This window comes from Kryptolebias marmoratus, linkage group LG1 (genome assembly GCF_001649575.2).
Source record: "Kryptolebias marmoratus isolate JLee-2015 linkage group LG1, ASM164957v2, whole genome shotgun sequence".
Taxonomy (NCBI): Eukaryota; Metazoa; Chordata; class Actinopteri; order Cyprinodontiformes; family Rivulidae; genus Kryptolebias; species Kryptolebias marmoratus.
The window spans coordinates 28,358,276-28,378,403 of record NC_051430.1 but is presented as its reverse complement, the minus strand read 5'-3'; the positions used below and the strand labels follow the sequence as shown (position 1 = coordinate 28,378,403).

Genomic DNA, 20,128 nt, shown 5'->3' with positions numbered 1-20,128 from the left:
AAATGAAATAAACATTTGAAATATATGAGTTTGTATGTAATGTATGAATATAATATACAAGTTTCACTTTTTAAATGGAATTACTGAAATCAATCTACTTTTTCATGATATTCTAATTTTATGACCAGCACCTGTATTTAATCTCCAATCCAGCCTGAGTCCCACAGATTGGTTAATATGAGTGAAATTACACAGATTATTCCTCTTAATTTTTGTCCTTTTACAAATAAATTCTCACATTAGATATCTCCTTTATTTGCCTTTTTGTGTCAAGACATTTACCTTGAAATAACAGTAGGAAATCATGGTGTGAAATGGATTTAATGCCAAATAAACAACCTCCAGAAAAGGATGTAAAACGTTTAAAACAATGTTTTTGTAAAATTTTGATGCGATAAGTCGATATTATACTACTTTACTCAGTGCGAGCAAATAAAGTATTTTATTTATTTAAACTATTACCTTTTACTTGTAGAGTCATTTTTGTGTTTTAAGAAATTGCAAACTAAAAAATAAACTTTGTGTATTTGGAAACTCAAAGACAAAATGTGCTCACATTTTGTTGAATCTAAATAACAGACAGACAGAAATTCTTATTAAGCTCATCAAACACGGCGTGTTTAAAAAAATAAGAAGTGTTTTTATAACAAGATAATTCCCAAAGAGTTATTGGCTGAAAACCTCAGATGTGTTAAGTTTTGAACTTAAAGATAATGTTTATCTGCTGTACAAACATTTCTTTTTTTTTTACACACTGCACATCAAGCCAAGATATGACAAATAGTTATTTACTAAAATAAAATAAAACAACATCCAGGAAGCTTGGAGAGCTAATGCCTAATAACACTCAAAGATGACAGAAGATACTGTTTTATTTGAAACATGTAATGAATTGCATGCACAAGGTTTAAGGTGAGTTACGTGGTACTTGAGTAAAATTTGGGTTACAGTTTCTGTTTTTTTTTTTTTCTGTTAGGACACAACTACAACAACGAAAGGCACTCCAAACAAACAAGCTGGATGGTGATGGAAAATGATGGACAGCTCAGCAGGAAATAAAAGCCACATGAACTTTCAGGGATGGGGAAACCAGAATGGCTGGCCCACAACTTCAACACAAGGACTTGCCATCAACCCACACAGCAACTCTCAGCATCTCTGCGCGTCGTCTGATCAGCAGCCGTTGTACAGCCACCCGCAGGCGTCCAATCAGAGCTGCTCCAACAACCTGAACGCCTTGTCTTCAGCACCCAATGCTGCCCCTCATATGTTGGCATCCAACTTAATTCTGCACAACACTGCCGTCCCCAGTGCTTCTCACCTGATGTCCTTTGCTCAGCAAGTCCCTCCCACTCCGTCGATGCAGGCAGCAGCAAACCAACGCAAAGCTACCCTCCGATCATCTCTGCTGCAGCCTTGTAGCTCCCAGCATTTCCCGCCCCTGCCAGCCAACAACCCGTACAAAACGTTTCAAACGCAGCTGCTCAGTCAGACTTTTCCAGCTCAAGATCAGCCGTTCAGTCTGCCATCGTGTGGGCTGAGCGTAAATATGTCTCAGGCTACGTTTGGAGGACATGATGGCGAGTCGGCTGGCGTTGGTGGATCCTCTAACAGCTACGTCTCATCCACCTCCAAGGAGCATCCTCAGTGGGTGCCCTCGTCACATGACAGCAGTAAGCTGTATTTATTTTTATTGTGTTTGTCATCGAGGACTCAAACATCCTGGGCTTGTTTTGATCCAAACTACAAATCACAGCTTAAGCTTTTAGGTTATCTTCTCTTGTGTGAAAGGGAAGCTATGATGTGAATGTTTGAGTGAAAGGTATGCTGTGAGAGTCAGATTTTGGTGGTTTGACGATACGGTACGTGTCATATTACACTCAAGTTTTTGTTTTTTTCCTCAGGAGCTGTCAGTGACTCTACCTCAGCTGTTCAGGTCAACAAGCAGCCGTCACAGGAGGTAAATATTCCTCCTTTGGTCAGGATATTACCATCAAACACAACTATGACTTTAGTTTTTTTGTTTTTTTTAGACTAGAGCAGTGGTTTCCAACCTTTTTACCTCACAGCCCCACATTTACATCTGAATGACAAAAAATCCTGTTTCTAGCAACTGGTTACAAACGTTTCTTTTAATTTGGAATAAAAGCAGAAAAGTCTGACTCGTACGTGTGTGTGGTTCATCTGGGTCCAACGCCTTGTTCTTTGTCATTCTCCTGGAAATCTTTCTTCCTGCTTGAAAACAGACACGTTTATCACAGCTGAGGTGTTGGATTTCCTCTCAGATGGGAATGTAAAAGTGCAATGCACTGTAAACTCCAGTAAAACGGATTAATTTCCCCCTCAAACATGGTACAGGTCATATGCAAAACATTTTGATTAATCTTTGAACCAAACCTTAGGAACCACTGGTCTAAAGTTTGACATATATGCCATTAGTCTGACTAATCACTGCAGATTTATACCCTGATACTACGCACTAATGTTGATATTTTTGTCCTCTTTCAGACTGACGGTGAAAAACGTTCATCAATTTTAAATCAACGTGCACAGCTACTTAAGCAACTGGAAAACATTGATAAGCTTGTAAGTTTAAGGCGGGGAGATGGTTATTATTTAGTTTGTAATTTGTAATTTTACAGTTTTCTTTACGCTGACTTCATAATGTTCCTCCATTAAGCTGGAGCTGCTGCCTCCGGATGACAGCAATGATGGACAGGCACCCAGCAGAGCTTTTCAGGTGGGGTTTAATTTGTAAATAACATTTGACAAACATGGATAACAAGAAAACTCGCCACTCGGTTCTGATATGTTTCACCTTCCGGTCAGCAGACTGAGACCGGCGATGCTCAGCAGCTTCAGCCTCCAGAAGAAGAGGTAACTCGGCTTTAAATGACAGATTGTTTAAGAGTGGCTGCATCTTTTGGTTTTCATTGTTATATTCCTGTTTTCAGTCTTGAGTTTCAGCAAATATGTCCTCTGTTTTGTCTTGTGATAAACAAAAGAGTATGTCTGATGAGCCTGAAGAGCCATTGTCACCAGCTGAACCAGAGGTGGGTGCCTCTTGTTTTCAGTCTTTATCGTCCTGAACGGGGAAGGTTTGGAACAAATGCATGTCAGTTTTTTTTCTTCTTTGCTGCAGTCATATGTTACATTTTAATGTATGAACCATCGACTTGTAGTATAATACTGGACCCCATATGGGATCCCAGAGGGGGTTCAGCGTCTTTATAGACAGAAGTTTTAATTTCTGCCCCTTCACATAAATGAACCGGACTTTGCCCTTATTATGAAAAATACCCCAAAAAACTTCAGATATATTTTCTTGTTGATTTGTTTGGTTCTTACCTTGCTGCTGTATGTTCACATATTCATTTCTAAAACGTTTAGCAGTAATTAGCTATTTCATGTTTAAATGGAAGGTCATATGACCGCGACGGAGCAGTTCCTTAAATACAACATGGCTGCTCGCATTAAAATATATGTTGATGGTATGGACTCTCAATATCAGGCTTCCTGGCAGTTTAAGCTTCTTATATCATTATTATCATTAATAATAACATTAGAGATGAATCAGTTAGTCAGTTTAATATTTAAGTTGACAGAAAGAGAGAAAAATCAGTGACGATCTCATTAATAGATGAGTGGATCAGTTAATTAATCAAAACACCAGATTTCTGAGAGCCAGCTTGTCCTTTCTGATGATTTGTTGATTCTTTTTCATCTCATATAGTAAATTTAAGCCCCGATGAGTTGGCTCTGTGCAAAAAAGAACCAACTAAGTTAAACTTTTAGCCTGTAGACTCTCACCGTTTTAACGTTGTGTATATTGTGATGGCAGCAGCATACATTTTGCATAATTGTCCCTTTTTAATCTTTGATTTTCTTTTACATTTTTTAGGAAATGCAGAACAGTTGTAGAGAGTCAGAGGATGACATTGGCTCCGATTATGTACGTCAAAGTGACGGCAGTGTGTCAGATTGTCAATCCGAGGGTGCAAGCGACTCTGAGGATTATCTCAGTGACAGCAGTTCCAAGAGTCCCACTAATGAGAGCCCAACCACGCAGAAAAACAAGGAAGAATCAGAAGATCCTCTGTCTGAAGAGAAAAATGCTTCTCCTCCAGAAGAGACGCACAAAACAAACCAGAAGAAGCTCTCGAAAGCCATGGTGGAACCAAAATCAAATCAGAAAGAAGGGCATTTCTACAAGAGGAATTACTGCTTGTTTTGTTCGAAGCCCGTGACCAAAATGTCGAGACATCTCACAAACTTACACAGCGACAAAGCCAAAGTTGCCATTGCATTCCAGTATCCTGCAAATTCAAGAGAAAGGAAAAAAGTTTGGGAAAAACTAATAAATGAAGGAAACTTTGCTCATAATAAGGATGTTTTAAAAACAGGAAACGGACAACTTGCTGTACGAGTAAGACCCCGAAAACCGGCAAAATCAATAGACTTCGTTCCCTGTGTTTACTGCCTCGGTCTCTATAAAAAGAAATCTTTAATTGGCCACATCAAAAGGTGTCCTGAGAAAGGGAAGACAGAAGATGAAACAAAGATAAAAAACAAGCGCATCATGTCGAAGTGCGCGCTTCTAACGAAAAACTGCGACGACCTAAGCGAGGAGTTTAAGAACATCCTCGGTGGGATGATATATGATGAGGTGACAGAAATTATCATGGAAGACCGAATTATTGTGCAGTTCGGGGAGCACATGCTGAACGAGATTGGTCACAATGTGAAGCGGCACGAATATTTAAGACAAAACCTTCGACATGTAGCGAGGCTCGTGCTCGAGGCTCAAAAGTCGACGCCTATGCAGAGCCTGGAGGACTTCTTAGACCCCTCAAACTTCAGGCATGTGGTGTCTGCTGTGAAAGTCATAGCAGGGTATGACCCGGAAAAGAAAACGTACAACCTTCCGTCGCTGGCGTACAAGCTCGGCTACAACCTGAAGAAGATCTGTGGCATTGTTCAGCACAATGCCATTAACTCTGGTGACGCCAAAGTCCAGAAGTCATGCGAAACCTTCCTCTCCTTGCATGACAAGAAATGGAAGCGGCTCATTTCTTCACGTGCTTTAACAGGCATGAGGAAAACTAGGAGGAAAAACGAGAAAATCGTGCCGTTTGCCGAAGATGTGAAATGTCTGTACCACCACATGGAGAATGTTTACCAGCTTGCTGTGAAGAAGCTCAGAGAGAACGCTTGTGCAGAAAACTACGCTGCCCTGGCCACCGTAGTCCTGGCTCAGGTGATTGCTTTCAACAGGAGGAAATCTGGAGAGGTCGCTGGGGTTCCAATCAAGGCCTTCATGTTGCGGAAACGATCAGGCGTGCTCGATGACATGGACGTATCTGTCTCGAATTTGGAAAGAACCCTGTGTGGTTTCTTCAGCAGAGTGGACATCAGGGGGAGCTGTGGGAGGATGGTCCCTGTCTTGCTCAAGCCCTCGTTTGAGTCGGCGATGGAGCTTCTGATAAACGTCCGCGAGACGTGTGGGGTGCCCAGCGACAACCCGTTTGTGTTTGCCCGGCCGTTTGTATTATCCGCCTACCGTGGGTCCCACTGTGTCCAGAGGTACGCTAAAGAATGCGGAGCTAAGAACCCCGCGGCCCTGACGTCAGTCAAGCTTCGGAAACATTTTACAACGATGCTACAGCTGATTCACCTGGATGAAAACGAGGCCAGGCAGATCTTTGGCCCTGATAATCAGATCCAAGCCCTGCTGCAGAACAACATGTGTGAAAATACTGACATGGGCCATGAAGGTAATTCAGCTGTATATGTATAGATCTGCTCGTAATTTATAAAAGTTAACTTTAAATGCAGATTTCTCAAAGGTTGAGTGAACGGTTGAATCTGTGCCCAAGTGGCTTTCCTTTCAGGACTTAGTTAAGTTTATGTAGCGCCAATTCACAGCAAAATACTATCTTTATCAGGGCACCATGCTGAAAAAAGTAATAATTGTAGATTACATGAAGTTTTAGCTTTGATCCAGTGCATCATCGTCATCATTTACAAGACAGTGGGAACAGTAGAGACCTTGGACAAGCCAAATTAATCTCTTTTCTTCCCTTCAGACTCGGACTCGAACCACAAAACCAAACATATATGGAAGGAATCAGAAATTCTGGCTGTGGAGAAGCACCTGATGCAGTTCATTAACGAGCGGAAGGTGCCTCAGAAAGACGACTGCATTCGGTGCCTCGAGGCTGAGCCACGAGCTCTGAAGCAACGTTCCTGGACAGGTGTGAAGGACTACGTCAGGAACCGGATCACCACTCTGCAAAGACAAAGTGGCTCCTCCAAGGATGGCGAGCCGAGGCTGAAGGAACCACAGCAGAGTTCTGGTAACAGCTGTAGATGGAACGTCTTGAGTTCTCCATCTTCTGAAGAAACAAAAGCAGCAGCTCCAAACAAAATGGTCATTTTTAAGTCAAGTTTGCCTCGTTTTTTTTTCCCACAGTGGGATCGCAACCCTCTATCGACCAAGCTGCCGCCGAGCATCACAGCGTGGTCTCCACTTCGGGTTTGGAACCAGGAACTCCTAATCGTCAACGAGCCCCAGGAGCAACAAGTCACACCAAGTCTGCCGCTCCCAGGGCTAACAAAGCCAGAGAAAAAGGTAGTTACTGCCGATGATAATTAACAAACAAATTTTTGAGGGGCGCCACGTGGAAACCAAATAACCAATTAATCAATCAATCAAAGTTTATTTCTGTGGCACATTTATAAAACAACTCTCGTTGACCAAAGTGCTTTACAAAGTTTAAAATATAAAAGCAGGACAGGTGAAGTAAAATACACAAAATACAGCATAATTAACCAAACAATCAAAAAGTTGAGATTAATAAAATGAACTCAGACAGTAAAATCAAAGTAAAATAAACAAAAAATCAATAGAAACTTGAACAGTGGTGCGTATGTGTGTACTTCATTTTGTTGGATCTTTTTGTGTCACTAGCTGTTGATCTTAAACTTTATGTTTCAATCTCTTCACTTCCTTATTTAGAAACTTTACTTCGACTCTTGAACATTAACATGACAGTCCTCACCTTATTTCTGTAAAGATTACACAGATCAGAGAGCTGAGGAATAGGATCTTTGATTTAGTGACAAAGAAAAGAAGCATACGATTATCATTAAAGATGGACTGTTAGGTTTTATTCAGTAATCACATAAAGTGGTTTAAACTCATTTCTTCTTCTTTTTTTTTTACCCCTTATAGGCTTAAAACCCAAACCCAAGCCTAAATGGAGCGAGGCAGAGGTCCACGCTGTGGAGAAACACCTGATGCGTCTCATTAAGGAGCACAGGCTGCCTCAGAAAGACGACTGCGTTCGCTGCCTCGAGGCCGAGCCGCACGCGCTGAGGAACCGCTCGTGGAAAGGTGTGAAGGACTACGTCAGAAACCGCATCACGACGCTGCAACGAAGGAGCGGCCTTTCAGGAAACCCGCCAAAACCCAGCAAGAGGCCCAGGCAGAAGGAAGCGCCGCAGAGCTCCGGTAGCAGCTGTTTGTGTCGTTTGTCGATAATCGAAGCTTCAAGCAAACTGATCGTTTCTTTGTTTTTGTTCTTTTCTTCAGTGAGATTCCAGCCTTCCAACAGACAGGAAGTTGCCACAGAGCATCAGAGTGTGGACTCAACTTCAAGCTTCGGATCAGTACATCTGAATCAACAAGTGAACGAAGTGACAACAAGCTACGGCAAGACTGCTTCTCCTAAAACCGTCAAATTAAGAGGAAAAGGTAAATATTTCTGTGGCTCATTAGCAGACAGACTCTGGATGTGTTTGTTGTTGCTTTGACGCGTAACTCATCCATTCTTATTTGTTTTTACAGCCGCTGCAGCCTCGCATCCTAAAACCAAGCATAAATGGGATGAAGCAGAGGTTTCGGCCGTAGAAAAACACATGATGAGTTTCATCAGCGAGTACAGGCTGCCTCAGAAAGACGACTGTGTTCGGTGTCTAACTGCCGAGCCGCATGCGCTGAGGAACCGCTCCTGGAAAGGTGTGAAGGACTACGTCAGAAACCGGATCACGACCTCACAAAGACAGAGCGGCTTTTCAGGAAACTCGACAAAAGCCAGTAAAAGACCCAGGCAGGAGAAAGCCCAGCAGAGTTCTCGATACTACCAGCAGCTGTAGCCATAAACTGGTGAAATTTGTCCCTTTTCACTTCCCTTCCACACTGTTCTGCATTTCTTTTCATGTCTTTGGTCATTATTCTTTCTCAGTCTAGGAAAAAAAACATGACAAAAAACAAAATGAACATGGTTGTAGTGGAATTAGTGTTGTTTCAATGTGTTTTGTAAGATGTTTTTTTCTTTTTTATCAAGTTCATTTAATGGAGACTGTTCAGAAATAGGCACATATTATGTTGTAAAAATAATTTTCAGACTGAAGAGTCCAGTTTTGCTGCAGCTGGTGGAGGGCATACAATCAAGTTACTTAGTTTGGTAAAACAACGTAAAAGATTTTGTTTAACTTTGTATAACCATGTGCAAAAACAGTACCAAGAACAATGTTACCATTTCTAAACAAAAAGAGACATTTTCAGTATTCCAGAAATAAACTGAAAACACATCTTGTTGTAGTGATTTTGTTTTTTAAACCTGGTTATGTTTATTAATCTGCGTGTTAGTGTTGCAAAACCCATTAAAAACAAAAATGTATGAGCAACTAGATGCACTTGAACTCTAAAAAATGGGTTAATTTATGGAAAAATACTTTGACTGTCAGTTTATTTTAAACTATAAACATACAAGCTGTATTAAAGTGCTGCTACTTGTCCAAGAGGACGTGGCTATAACTGGTTTATATTTATATAACGGGTTGAATGAGAGGGATAGGTGTATATCCTGACTGTCAGTAGTAAACCTGAATATGTCCCACCCACTGCATACTACTGAATTAACTCCTTGTGCTATCTACAGAGTACATTTAGGGCTTTTCAGTGATACCAAATGTGAAAGGGTGAGGCCAATTACCTTATAAAGATTGGGGGATTAAAAAAAATTGTGACTGGTCTACAACTCTTATTTACGTGCTTTTACTTTGAAAGGGAGAACGGAAGTGCGCTAGCTTGATGCTTGCTTGCGTGATGCTAACGCGGCGGGTTAACCTCCGGGTTTTCCGCTTCATGCGGCTGCTGCAGGTGGATTTACGAGGCTGAACGTGTGGCATTTAATTGTTTAGATGTTTTTATTTGTGATTTAATAGAAAATGTTTGGTTTTAGTCGCAGCTCGGGTGAAAATGCAGAAACCGGCGAGGCGCACAGACCGTTTCCGTCGGTAATAATGAACGGTATGGAGTTTTATCTTTTCCCTGGAAATAAGTGTTTCTTGTTGACTAGATGTATTTTTATTTATCCTTATCTGTTCACCAGCAGTTACTGCATATGTAAAGTTAATATTAAGACCTTTTTCCCCACAGGAACACCTCTGTCATTGGATAATGTTAGCTAATAGCCGTCATGTATTATATAAATATCTTTACATTTAATATAAAACACTGTTTTTATACTTTATAAGGTTATTTAACACCCCCGAGAAGAGCATCCTACAACCTTTCACTGTGGGGCAAAAAGGCCATTAAAATAAATTATATTAACACTAACCAGGTTATCATTAACACCAGTTTAAGTTATTGTAACTAATCTGTTTATGTTTAATATGTCCTAATTAAATTATAAGGTAATTTGGAGGCTTCTATTTGTAAATCTGCATTAGTCTGATTGATCTGAACATGTTTATTGTGCTGGATTTATATTATTTAAGTCAGTTTGAATATCAACTCTACAAACTATATAATCTAAAATAAGGACGCAGCTGAATCTGTGTATTTAAAATCTAAAAATGGTTAAAAAATTATGATGATTTCATTTAAACACTAATACAGTTTGCGTTAGCTTTTTTTAGATGTATAAAAATGTCATCTTGAGTGTTTTATGGCCCACAGAGAACGATGAAAGAAAATTAAAAGTTGGATTTAATAAAGTTTTTGACATTAGTTGAAGCAAAACTAAGATTTCTGCTTTTTGTTTGTCTCATTCATGTAATATTTGTTTTTATGCTGAGCTCCAAGTCTTAGTCTTTACAAGGATAAGATGTTTTCAGGACAAATAAACAACATTCATTAGTTATAGGTGGAAGTGGAAGACACTTTGTGGACTTTTATTTAATTTTTGGGAGCAATTTTGGAGTGAGACATGATACAAATAAATCCAAAACAGTCATGAAGTCCCTTGATTATGCAGGCTGAGTTAATCTGTTTTAACTTCTTTATTCTGTTTAATCCTTAGGTCCTGCCTCCAATGAGAAAGACGCTCATCTTTAAGTTTCACGGCGGATGATGGACGCCCCCGCCCCTAATCAGAGTCAGTTGTGGGCGATCCAGAATGGCTGGCCTCCAGCTGGACCTCCGGGACCGCTCTGCAATCCTCTGCCCAGCTTTCAGCAGCTCGGTCTGGGATCTCTGCCCCACCGCCTGCAGGCATCCGGGAGTGACCCTGCCGCCTCTTCAGACAGAAATAACGTTTATTACGATGTGCAGTACACTGTACACAGTCAGCAAAGCTTTCCTCATCCTCTCCACACAGTTCCAGCCACAAGCCGAGGAGCGAACGTGCCTCCATGTTCTCTTCCACTTCTGAACGAAGGCCCCCAACCAGCGCCGCTGCATCCCACTCATAGCCCTTACCAAGCATCATCTCCTCAGTCCCAGCCTCTTCACACGTACCCGGGTGTCCTGAATGCACCTCGGTCTCCAACTGGAAACCATCTTCCTGTTAGTCCTCCGGGGATTGGACGAACCGTCCCTCAGCCTGCGTCTGACTGGGTCCACGTGGGCTCTTCTGTTGGATATAATCATCACAAAGTTGCCTCACCCGCCTCCCCCATCCAGCAGCAGCCTCACTGGATGCTTTCAGCGCTCCCTGGAGGTAGCAGATGATGGATGTGGATGAGATTTTTCTTACATTAAAGATTTTTAACAAACTCGCTCATCAGTTTTGGCCTCAAGCACTTTTTGGATAAACTATTTATTCATAAGAATCCAAATAGATGCTCATATAATCACAAATTAGCCTCGTTTGTTAGGTTGTACTCCTTGAATATAAAGTTTAATCTTAAATAAAACTAACTTCTTACTTTAATATGTATTTTATTTTTCTCCACAGGAACCAACTTTGATCCCAACGCAGCTCCACAGGAAGGAAGTTTGACTCCACAGGTCAGAAAAAACATGTTAGTTTACATGCATATAGATCAAAATATTTTATTTCTAGATTGTTCCAAGAATAAATGCAAATAAAATCAATAATTTAAGAAAACTACCAGTTTTTCAAATTGAGGGGTTTCATTTGGTTTTTCAGCTAAAAACACAAGAAGATAGTTAAATTATTTATGTTAGCCAGATTTGATGCAGAAAAAAAAGGAAAATGAATGCAGAATATTACAGTAATTATTTCCCAGATGTTTAATCTGCTGTGGAAGATTCAGCAGCTTTTTCTGCTTCCTGAGGATCAATTCATAGATTCTGTATTTTGATGATTATTAATTAAAAATATATTTTACCTACATTATTTATTTGTGTTTTTTCTATGTGACACTTGAAGATGGGAAACTTTAAGATATTTTATGTTAATTTAGGCCTTTTTTTGACTCATTCATTACTTGGTGACTTAAAGTAAATGAATCCATAATTGTCCGTGTTGTGTTTTTGTAATTTTTATTTATTTATTTTTCTCTTCAGTCTCCGAACTCTGAGTCCCGTTATGGTCTGGACCCCAAGCTGTTACCCAGTGCTGTAAGCGCTCTTAATCTTTTCTTTTCTATCATTTTCTCAGTAACTCAAACTGTACTTCAGATATATTTTTTACGGGGTTTTTTTAGCTCAGGGTGACACGTTAAACTGATCACAAACAGCTGAAACATCAAAAAAGCAGAACATAAATTTGACAGATTATTTGTTCTATAGCAGCTAAAATGGACTGTTTTATAAAAAGGTGTAACATCTGGATGAACACAGATGTTTAAGAACAGATCTAGCCTCATTAAGTTTAGTTAATCATTACCATAATCCTGTTTTGTTGACGGCTTTTGTCCCTCTCTGTGAAGGTGAAGGTGATGGAGGAGGACAAGGCAGAGTGGGACGGGAGGGTCTTCGTCTCGGAGCGTTTGTCCCAACTTCCTCCTCTGGCAACCACTCCATGTGTTGTGGAGGACAGAGGTAAACGCACCGTCTCACCTGATTTTATCACGTTTCACGGCTGCAGAAGCACACACGATGTGATGTTAGTGCTTAAAAAACAACATTCTGTATAAAACTTTATTTACAGATCCTTTAAAGCCAAGAAACAAAAATGGGGACATTTTGTTTTAATCTTTAGTCCTCTTCTTCCTGTCACCACGTTGCATTTCGCAGTAATTTAAGCCCCCTGCTTCTCTTTCCTGATCGTGTGTGTTGCAGGAAATGCGAGCCCGTCTGCGATCCGCTCCACCACGTACTGCGTGCCGTGTGAGGGTCAGGCGGCGCTGCTCAGCCGGCTGCCGCTGGGAGCTCTGCTCACCCCTCTGGTGCAACAAACGGTTGATATCAGTCCGCTCACTTTATTCTGTCCCTTTAATACAAGTGATGCATTTTTTAAATTAAAAGTTGTCTTCTCACATAGAAATGTGTATTTTTGGCCTTCAGGCGCCCGTGCCTTTGTGCAGAGACACAGACTGTGTTGTTGGTTGTGGTTGGTGCGGAGCGTCCATGTGTCCAGAGATGAGCTGGCAGGACTGTGGACAGAGGTTTTACTGTCCCTTCTGTGGTAAACTCAGTGAAGGTGAGGCTCCGCAGGGAAGCTGTTATTCTGACACGGCATGAAGCGTGCAGACAGGGCCGCAGTTTTAACAACGATGCGCCTAATTTATGGATTTTTATGGGCTGACAAGCTTCATGCCACCGTCACTTTAGAGCAGAGTCCAAAAAAAAATCCACGATGGGTTTGGAAAGGCTGGACTGCTGCGATGACGAGGGCGAATTTACCTCGAACTGAGAGCGACAACGAAAGAGACCGAGGAAGTGTTTAATTCCGACGGTGAAGAAGACGTTTTAGTGTTTTTTAGCTCGCAGGAGGAAGATGAAGATAACGATCAGTGACTATTCCTGGTACTCGACTGTATTTTTTATAATTTTAACCAGCTGTGTTACAGGCGCCGTTCAGAAAAAGGCATTTACGGTACATATTTGTGTATGTTACTGGCACGTATTTAATTAAAAGTTAAACTAATCTGTGTAAATATCTCATATTACAACCTGGACACCTGCAGCTTATAGACAAGTTCGACCTACAGTATATATTTACAATTTCTTCTCTTTTTAAAGTCAGTGGTTTATATTCAGGTGCGCTCATTAGCCAGGAAATTACGATGTTATTTTGTTTCTAATGTTTTCTTGCTTCTTGTGTCTCAGTGTCCTGGCAGCACTACCAGCCCACCAAAGGACCCGCGGGGGTCCGGGTCGATGAAGACCGGAGACCTGAACTCAGTTTGGGCTCGTACGAAAAACTCCACTCTGAGAAGGTGACGTTTCTTCTTCTCTGCGGCTTTTATGTTTGTTTTGCATTGTGCCTGTGCTTGTTTATGGTCTCTGTCAAATATATACACAACTTCTGTGCTTACAGTACTTTTTAAAACTTTAAAAGAAGAAGGAATGTGTGTTTAAACGTTTGTTTTGTGTCTGTCGGCAGGGGGAAGCTGCTGCACTGCTCCTAGCGATAGACGTGTCGGCCTCGGCGCTGAGAGGAGGACATTTAGAGTTTGTAACGCAACAGATCCACACACTGCTGGCCTCTTTGAAAAGGTAAGTCATCTTTTTACCTCATTATAAAACAAACATGCACCCGACAGTCTGCGCTTCTTCTCAGGTTTAGAAGAAATCCTGTAAATCTTTCAGGTTTCATCTTATGTTTGTAGGCAGGAAGGCCGGCGTTCGGCAGACGTCCGTGTCGGTTTGATCACGTATGACAGCAGGGTCCACCTGTACGACCTCGGACCCCACCTGTCCCGCCCTCACATGCTGGTCGTCACGGAGACAGAAGACCTGCAGCTTCCTGTGAGGGACGGCCTTCTGGTGTCCCTCACAGACTGTTTGGACAGCATGAACAGGTAACGGAGAGGAGATAGAAGCGCTGTTTTCTGCAAATTCCCATCATAATTTCACACGTCTTACTGATGCCAAAACACGAGAAAGTAAATCTGCATTTAATTCTAAGGTTTTATTTATCAGGACACAACAAAAGACATCATCTGGTTCCTATGAGGTTTTAACAGGAGGGAAATAAAATCCAAAACTAGAAACTTTTCACTGCCTGTTTTACAAAAAGTCATACTTATTCAGTTGGTCTAATTCTCCTGTCATGACCTTTTAACCTTTAACCTGCGAACTGAAGCCTGCAGAGTCTGACACTGAGCTGATTTTTCCTCTCACATGACTGAATCCTCTCATTATTATTATTTGATTTGTTACCAAAGGCTGCTGAAACTTTAAAAAGCTCTCAGGTTGCGAGTTCCTGAATTATTCATGTGTTACTTTTTGACTGCATCTTCAGACCTGCCTGGGATAAAAGTGATATTTCTAAGGTGCTTTTGTATAAACTGTTTGCTTTGTTCCCGTTTGATGCTCGGTTATGTTGGAGTTTTCCCCAAACTTTGCTTTAGTCAGTAATAAAGACTTGAGCGGAAGTTGAAAGTAAAATTATTGAACTTGTTTCCTAAAAGTATTCTGTTTCTCCTCTTTTAATCTTTGCGTCTAACGGATCGCAGCTTCTGTTGTCCGTCTCTGCAGCGTTTTGCAGCTCATTCCTCAGTTCAGTGCGGAGAGTGACGACTCCGGAGGAGTTCCCATCCAGCTTCCTGTTCGAGCCGGGCTGGCTGTGCTGCAGGTGGGGCACTTCTTTGCTTCTGTTTTATTTTAGGTTTTTTTGCATGTTGTATTTTCACAGATGAGACTAAAGGTCGTAATTGTGACGTGTGTTTAAATCGAAGGGTCTGAAGTGTCCGGGGAAGCTGCTGATCTTCCACTCTGCTGCTCTGATAGAGACAGGAAACACAAACTCTTCCTCAGGGTTCTTCGGCGCCAACAAACCAAAGGTAGGAGGAACTCAAACGCTTCGTTGTCTTCATCCGTGCTTCATTTCATTCCCTCCTTGTCTGTCTGTCTCAGACCATCTTCCAGCCGTCTGATCAGGCCATCTCGTTGGCCAAGGAGTGCGTCCGTCAGGGATGCGGTGTTCACATGTTTGTCCTCTCCCAGCAAGATGTGGGCGGGGCTTGGCCGGGGCACATTCCATACCTTACAGGTGGAGCCCTGCACACCTACAGCTACCTCCAGGTACATCAGCAGCTTCTGTCTCTGCAGGAGGAGCTCAGAACGGATCTGGTTGTTTTATCTAACTAACACTTAACTTTCATACTTTTCAGAACATTTAGCTTCATTTACAGATATTTTCCTCATAGAAATACATTCAGATCTCTTCAAAAACATTCTTCTCTTTGAGATTTGATTCAGCATATTTCTTCTATTTTTGTCTTTTTATGCTACTTTTAACTTTTAGCTGCAGTTCTGCTACTTTTAGCTTTCAGTTAGCCTTTTGTTTCTTTTAGCTTAGAGGCAGTGTTTTGCTGATTTTAGCTCCAACGACTCAGTTTCAGCTTCTTCTGCAAACCACCCGGCGCTCAGCGTTCGCTCAGCGTTCACTCAGCCTTCGCTCAGCGTTCACTCAGCCTTCGCTCAGCGTTTGCGCAGAAGATGCCGTCTCTCCTCTTCAGTTCGTTTCCTGGTTTTGCAGAATAAATGTTGTCGTTTTAACCCTGAGCTTTTAAACCGCGCGGCTCGTTCAGATGAGCTGCCGTTTTGACTTCCCCTCCAGGGCGAGCTGGACAGAGAGCGTCTCGGCGCCGATCTGAAGAGGGTCGTGGAGACGGACACCGGCTTTGCGGCAGAGCTCAGAATATTTGTCAGCAAAGGTGAGAGGAGAGGCATCAGAGGGACTCTACCAAAACATCTGGTTTTCAAACGTCTGTCTCCCCTTTTTGCCAGATTTGCGTGTGTCCGGTTGTTACGGGCTGTTCGTGCCCGGTCCCAGTCCTGGACACATCACCATGGCAACAGTGGATGAGAGGACAACGCTGGCTGCAGAGCTGACACACAGCAGAGCTCTGGATGAGGCGAGAGGAGCAGCCATCCAGGTGAGATTACGGCTCAGTCTTCCTGAAACAAGATGAGTTTGTAAATGAGACGTCAGGTCGATCGTTTGGTTTCCTCCTGTGTTTCAGGCGGTCCTGACCTACAGCTCCCAGACAGGAGAGAGGAGGACCAGAGTTCACACTCTGACCTTAAGGTGCTCACGCCACCTGCAGGACACTTTCAGGAACTACCAGGCCCAAACGCTGCTCACCTTTTACTGCAAGAAGAGTAAGAAACCTGCACTGTGCTCAGCGATTAACTTCATATGTGACCTCTTCAGATGATAGTTCTCCTTCTTGTGTCTGGAAGTGTACTGTGCCGTGCTGGAGCGCCCTCTGCAGGAGCTGAGGGAGGAACTGCAGACGGACGTAACCGAAGCACTGGCGTCTTACCGCAAACACTGCTGCTCCTCTTCCGTGTCAGCTGGACAGGTGGGGCAACGACACACGCAGGTCCACGGGAATGTTTAATGCTGAAGACTTTACCGTGACGTGTTTGCTCTGCAGCTGGTTCTTCCTCAGTTCCTGCGAGCGCTCCCCGTTTACGTCAACAGTCTGAGGAAGAGCGAGGTGCTGCTGCCGGGCCTGAGGAGCTCCGTCCACCAGAGGCTGCAGCAGCACTGCCAGGTCCTCAGCCTGGACACCTGCGGCACCGTCAGACACTTCTACCCCCAGCTGCTGCCTCTGGTCAGTGCCGCCAAGGAAGAGCGAATGTCCTGCTCTGCTCGGCTGAAGGACGACACATTTATTAACACATCTGAGTCGCGGTAGCTCGGTGGTCAGTGCAGCGGTGGTCATCCTGAGATTGCGGGTTCGAAGCCCAGGTTGTGGCAGGAAGGAAGGGCGTCCGGCGTTAAACGAATTCCAAATCTTTGCTGCGAGTTCGCCCACTGTGGCGACCCCTGAAGGAGGAAGCAGCTGAAAAACCAGCATCTGAATTAGAGACTCCAGTCATTTATAGGGTGTAGTGTCATGTATGAAGCTTTTCAGTTTAGCTGTAATATTTTTATTTATTTTCTTTATTTAACCAGGAAAATCCCACTGAGATCACAGGCCTGAAGGCAGCCTAAACATATTTTAAGTTTTAACATGAACTTTATTCTGTAGTAGGTTACGTACAAATGTGGTTGATCAGAAAAACAATAATATTTTCATTTTTATTATGAGAAAAAACAAGAGAGAAGGGATTGTTTCTTTACTGAGTCGTGACGACCAACAAACCAGCCGCTAGGAGCAGAAGCCGGTGCGTCTCTAAAAACCAACATAGAGGATGACTCGCTGTGGCAACCCCTGAAAAGGGAACAGCTGAGAGGAAGAAGTTGGTTTTTGCTGTTTGTCTGAATGTCTGCTGCTTTCAGAAGGGATATTTGACTCTTGTTTTGTGTCTCTTCTCACCTGCAGCCCCGCTCAGCTGACGCCTCCGAGCCTCCGAACCTGGAGGAGGCGCTGCGATGCACTGCTGCCAGCCTGGAGCCCGGCGCTCTGTACCTGATTCACGCTCCCCTCGCCCTGCTGCTCTGGGTGGGCAGCCAAGTCCCAGCATGCACTCTGAGCGCGCTCTTCAACACCAGCTGCTTTGCCTCCCTGCCCTCCGGAGAGGTGGGTGGACACTTATCACCTGCGGGGAGGTTTCTAAAGAGATGAAACCAGACAGTAATAAATGTTTAACTTCCCCAGAAGATGTTGGGTATGAATAAAGTTATTTAAAGCGTGAAAAGTCAGTTCTGAGTATTGATATTTCCAGTGAGGGAACACAAGGAGGAGAAATGATGAGAGGTTTGATGTTTTCTGATGTGTTTTGTGTTCCTCCAGACCAAGCTGCCGGCTCTGGAAACTCCGCTCTCCGTCAGCGTTCGATCCCTCATCGACGCGCTCAGCTCCCAGGCGCCCTGCGCTCGGAAGGTGAGCTGCTGACGGCAGACTCGTCGTGTTTTTCCAGCGTCTCTGTGAGTCAAACTAACGCGTAGCTGCGTTCGGTCCTGCCTCGTTCTGACGGCTTGTTTCCCCTGCAGCCGAAGCCGATTTGTTCCTCAAATCGAATCTTTGTGGCAGATCAGATCTGATTTGTGCTTCCTGAGCAGAACCCTCCCGTCGGAGAGTTTATGTAGACTTGTTGTCAGATTGTTGTCCTCTGCAGTGAGCTGCTCAGAGTCTCAGGCCGGAGTACGTCTGTAAAATGGACGACCGTCGCCTGGAGGACGATTCAGCTCCTGACGAGTTTATTCCTTTGTTTCTTAGCTGCTGGTGGTGAAGCAGGGTGACACCTGTGAGGAGGTGCTGCAGCGCCACCTGGTGGAAGACAAGAGTCCCAATGGAGGCGCGAGCTACGCCGACTTCCTGTACCATCTCCACGTGAACTCTGTGCGACTCCTGCAGTGAAGCGCCGATGTGTCAGTCCCTTTAAGAAACCCGAGCGCCGCAGTTCATCCACAGAAAACTAAAAGAATCAAGGTATTAATATTTCAAGCCTGTTGACTGAATCTTGTTGTGCACGAGGATGTGTCAGAAATAAATCATGTATTTATTTGGTGACTGATGTCTGTTTTTTCTGGAATGATAATTTATTCTTTTGTCATGATGATCCTCTGATCTTTGCCTCAGATGTGTGTGTGTGTGTGTGTGTGTGTGTGAGGGTTACTCTGAATCACAAATAAAGGAAAATGGAGAATTTAATCAAACCTTGACTGAAGTTTTCCGTCTTTTATTTTATTTTTTTCCTCCTCTGAGGATGAAAGCGGGAGCTGCAGCAGATGAATATGTGCCTCAGGAAGCTCAAAGGGCATCTGTCTAATCAGTTTAAGCACCTATTAACACTAATTAACTGTAATTATGTTGCTGCAGAGGGGGGGCACCGAACCGTGAGGCTGGAGCAGCGTGGAGCAGGACAGTGGGGGATCCTGGGGGCTTGCTTCATGAGGTAATGAGGCATTTAGTTTGCTAAAAGTGGCTGTTTGAAACTTAAAAGTGCAACAAGGAAAGGTAGAAATACAACTTTGTTAAGATCTGAAGCAGAACTTCAGAAGTTAGAGGCCTGAGGAACGCATATCGCCCGGCTTTAAACTATTGCATTAGTTAATGCTGAAGTTTTAAATAAATATATTTAATAATAAGTAGCACTTGGAGTTTAGGTTGTGCAACATGAAGCTTTGGGGACTTCCGCGTTTAAATCCAGATCATTTTGTGTTTACACATGGCGTGCTGGTGGCACGTTTTGGAACCATAAACCAGCTCCTTCATATTTGCCCCTATTTGGAGACGAACACCGACGCAGAAGGGGGTGTGTTCGGCTGCGGGTCGCGGTTCGTCCACCAGAGGGCGGCGGAGAGCGACCGCCTCGCCGCCGCTGCAGCCAAACGGAGCAGGCTTTTGCGTCAAGTCGGTCGGAATAACGAGCGCACAACCGGAAACTCCGCGAAAGGAGTTTTCAAACTAAAAGGCCATAGCCACGAACTCGAGGCGTGATCGCCAGAAAATGATAATACAATACCTGGCTGTGTTATCCATTCACTTTATATTTGTAAAAAAATCACATGCTGTATGTAGGTATAAACCACTTGGTTATTAAATAAATCTCCAACTTTTATGCCCAATTTTTAGACTAAACTCATCTTAGTTTGAGAAATGGACTTGTAGGCGTTGTTGTCAGGCCTCAAAAGTAACCTTCTGATTAAGGACTCAGCTACTACCACTCCAGATGTTTGCACGATATCTGTAAAACTGACAGAGTTACAGCCGTTTTTGTGCTGACTGGTGTCGATTAGCTGTGGCGTCCATCTTGAATTGATTGACTCCTAAGGTTAGACACCCAGTGATTACTTTCTGAGAGTTTCAATAAAATCCATCCTTAGTTTTTTTTTTTTTTTGCTAACAGACAGATAAGGTT

General features: G+C 43.1%; 2 protein-coding genes across 5 annotated transcripts in view; both read left to right on the top strand.

The window, feature by feature from the left end:
• The window catches only part of LOC108242808, a 15,127-nt gene extending 6,531 nt beyond the window's left edge, over positions 1-8,596 (top strand). For both annotated transcript variants that reach the window (XM_017427890.2, XM_017427893.2), the window contains exons 5-16: positions 977-1,673; positions 1,905-1,960; positions 2,509-2,586; positions 2,681-2,740; positions 2,833-2,877; positions 3,006-3,053; positions 3,902-5,774; positions 6,087-6,356; positions 6,473-6,631; positions 7,235-7,513; positions 7,595-7,756; positions 7,850-8,596. In XM_017427890.2, coding sequence (XP_017283379.1) covers positions 1,034-1,673; positions 1,905-1,960; positions 2,509-2,586; positions 2,681-2,740; positions 2,833-2,877; positions 3,006-3,053; positions 3,902-5,774; positions 6,087-6,356; positions 6,473-6,631; positions 7,235-7,513; positions 7,595-7,756; positions 7,850-8,157 — 3,978 coding nt within the window. In that variant the 5' untranslated portion in view covers positions 977-1,033 and the 3' untranslated portion in view covers positions 8,158-8,596. The remainder of the gene's footprint in view (positions 1-976; positions 1,674-1,904; positions 1,961-2,508; positions 2,587-2,680; positions 2,741-2,832; positions 2,878-3,005; positions 3,054-3,901; positions 5,775-6,086; positions 6,357-6,472; positions 6,632-7,234; positions 7,514-7,594; positions 7,757-7,849) is intronic.
• Positions 8,597-9,076: 480 nt separating this feature from the next.
• si:dkey-13n15.2 (protein transport protein Sec24C) lies at positions 9,077-18,918 on the top strand. 3 transcript variants are annotated; one of them, XM_017427776.3, is made up of 22 exons: positions 9,080-9,166; positions 9,249-9,316; positions 10,314-10,952; positions 11,190-11,242; positions 11,765-11,818; positions 12,130-12,241; positions 12,482-12,600; positions 12,707-12,842; positions 13,472-13,581; positions 13,749-13,861; positions 13,975-14,166; positions 14,846-14,942; positions 15,046-15,150; positions 15,224-15,391; positions 15,930-16,026; positions 16,100-16,248; positions 16,336-16,474; positions 16,556-16,677; positions 16,753-16,932; positions 17,647-17,844; positions 18,058-18,147; positions 18,484-18,918. In XM_017427776.3, the coding sequence occupies exons 3-22, from the start codon at positions 10,361-10,363 to the stop codon at positions 18,622-18,624; spliced, it is 2,967 nt and encodes a 988-aa protein (XP_017283265.1). In that variant the 5' UTR covers positions 9,080-9,166; positions 9,249-9,316; positions 10,314-10,360; the 3' UTR covers positions 18,625-18,918. The 3 variants fall into 3 exon arrangements, with proteins under 3 accessions (XP_017283266.1, XP_037832086.1, XP_017283265.1); XM_017427777.3 differs by having other exon boundaries at positions 9,077-9,316; positions 18,058-18,191; positions 18,484-18,616; XM_037976158.1 differs by having other exon boundaries at positions 9,078-9,316.
• Positions 18,919-20,128: the final 1,210 nt, after the last annotated feature.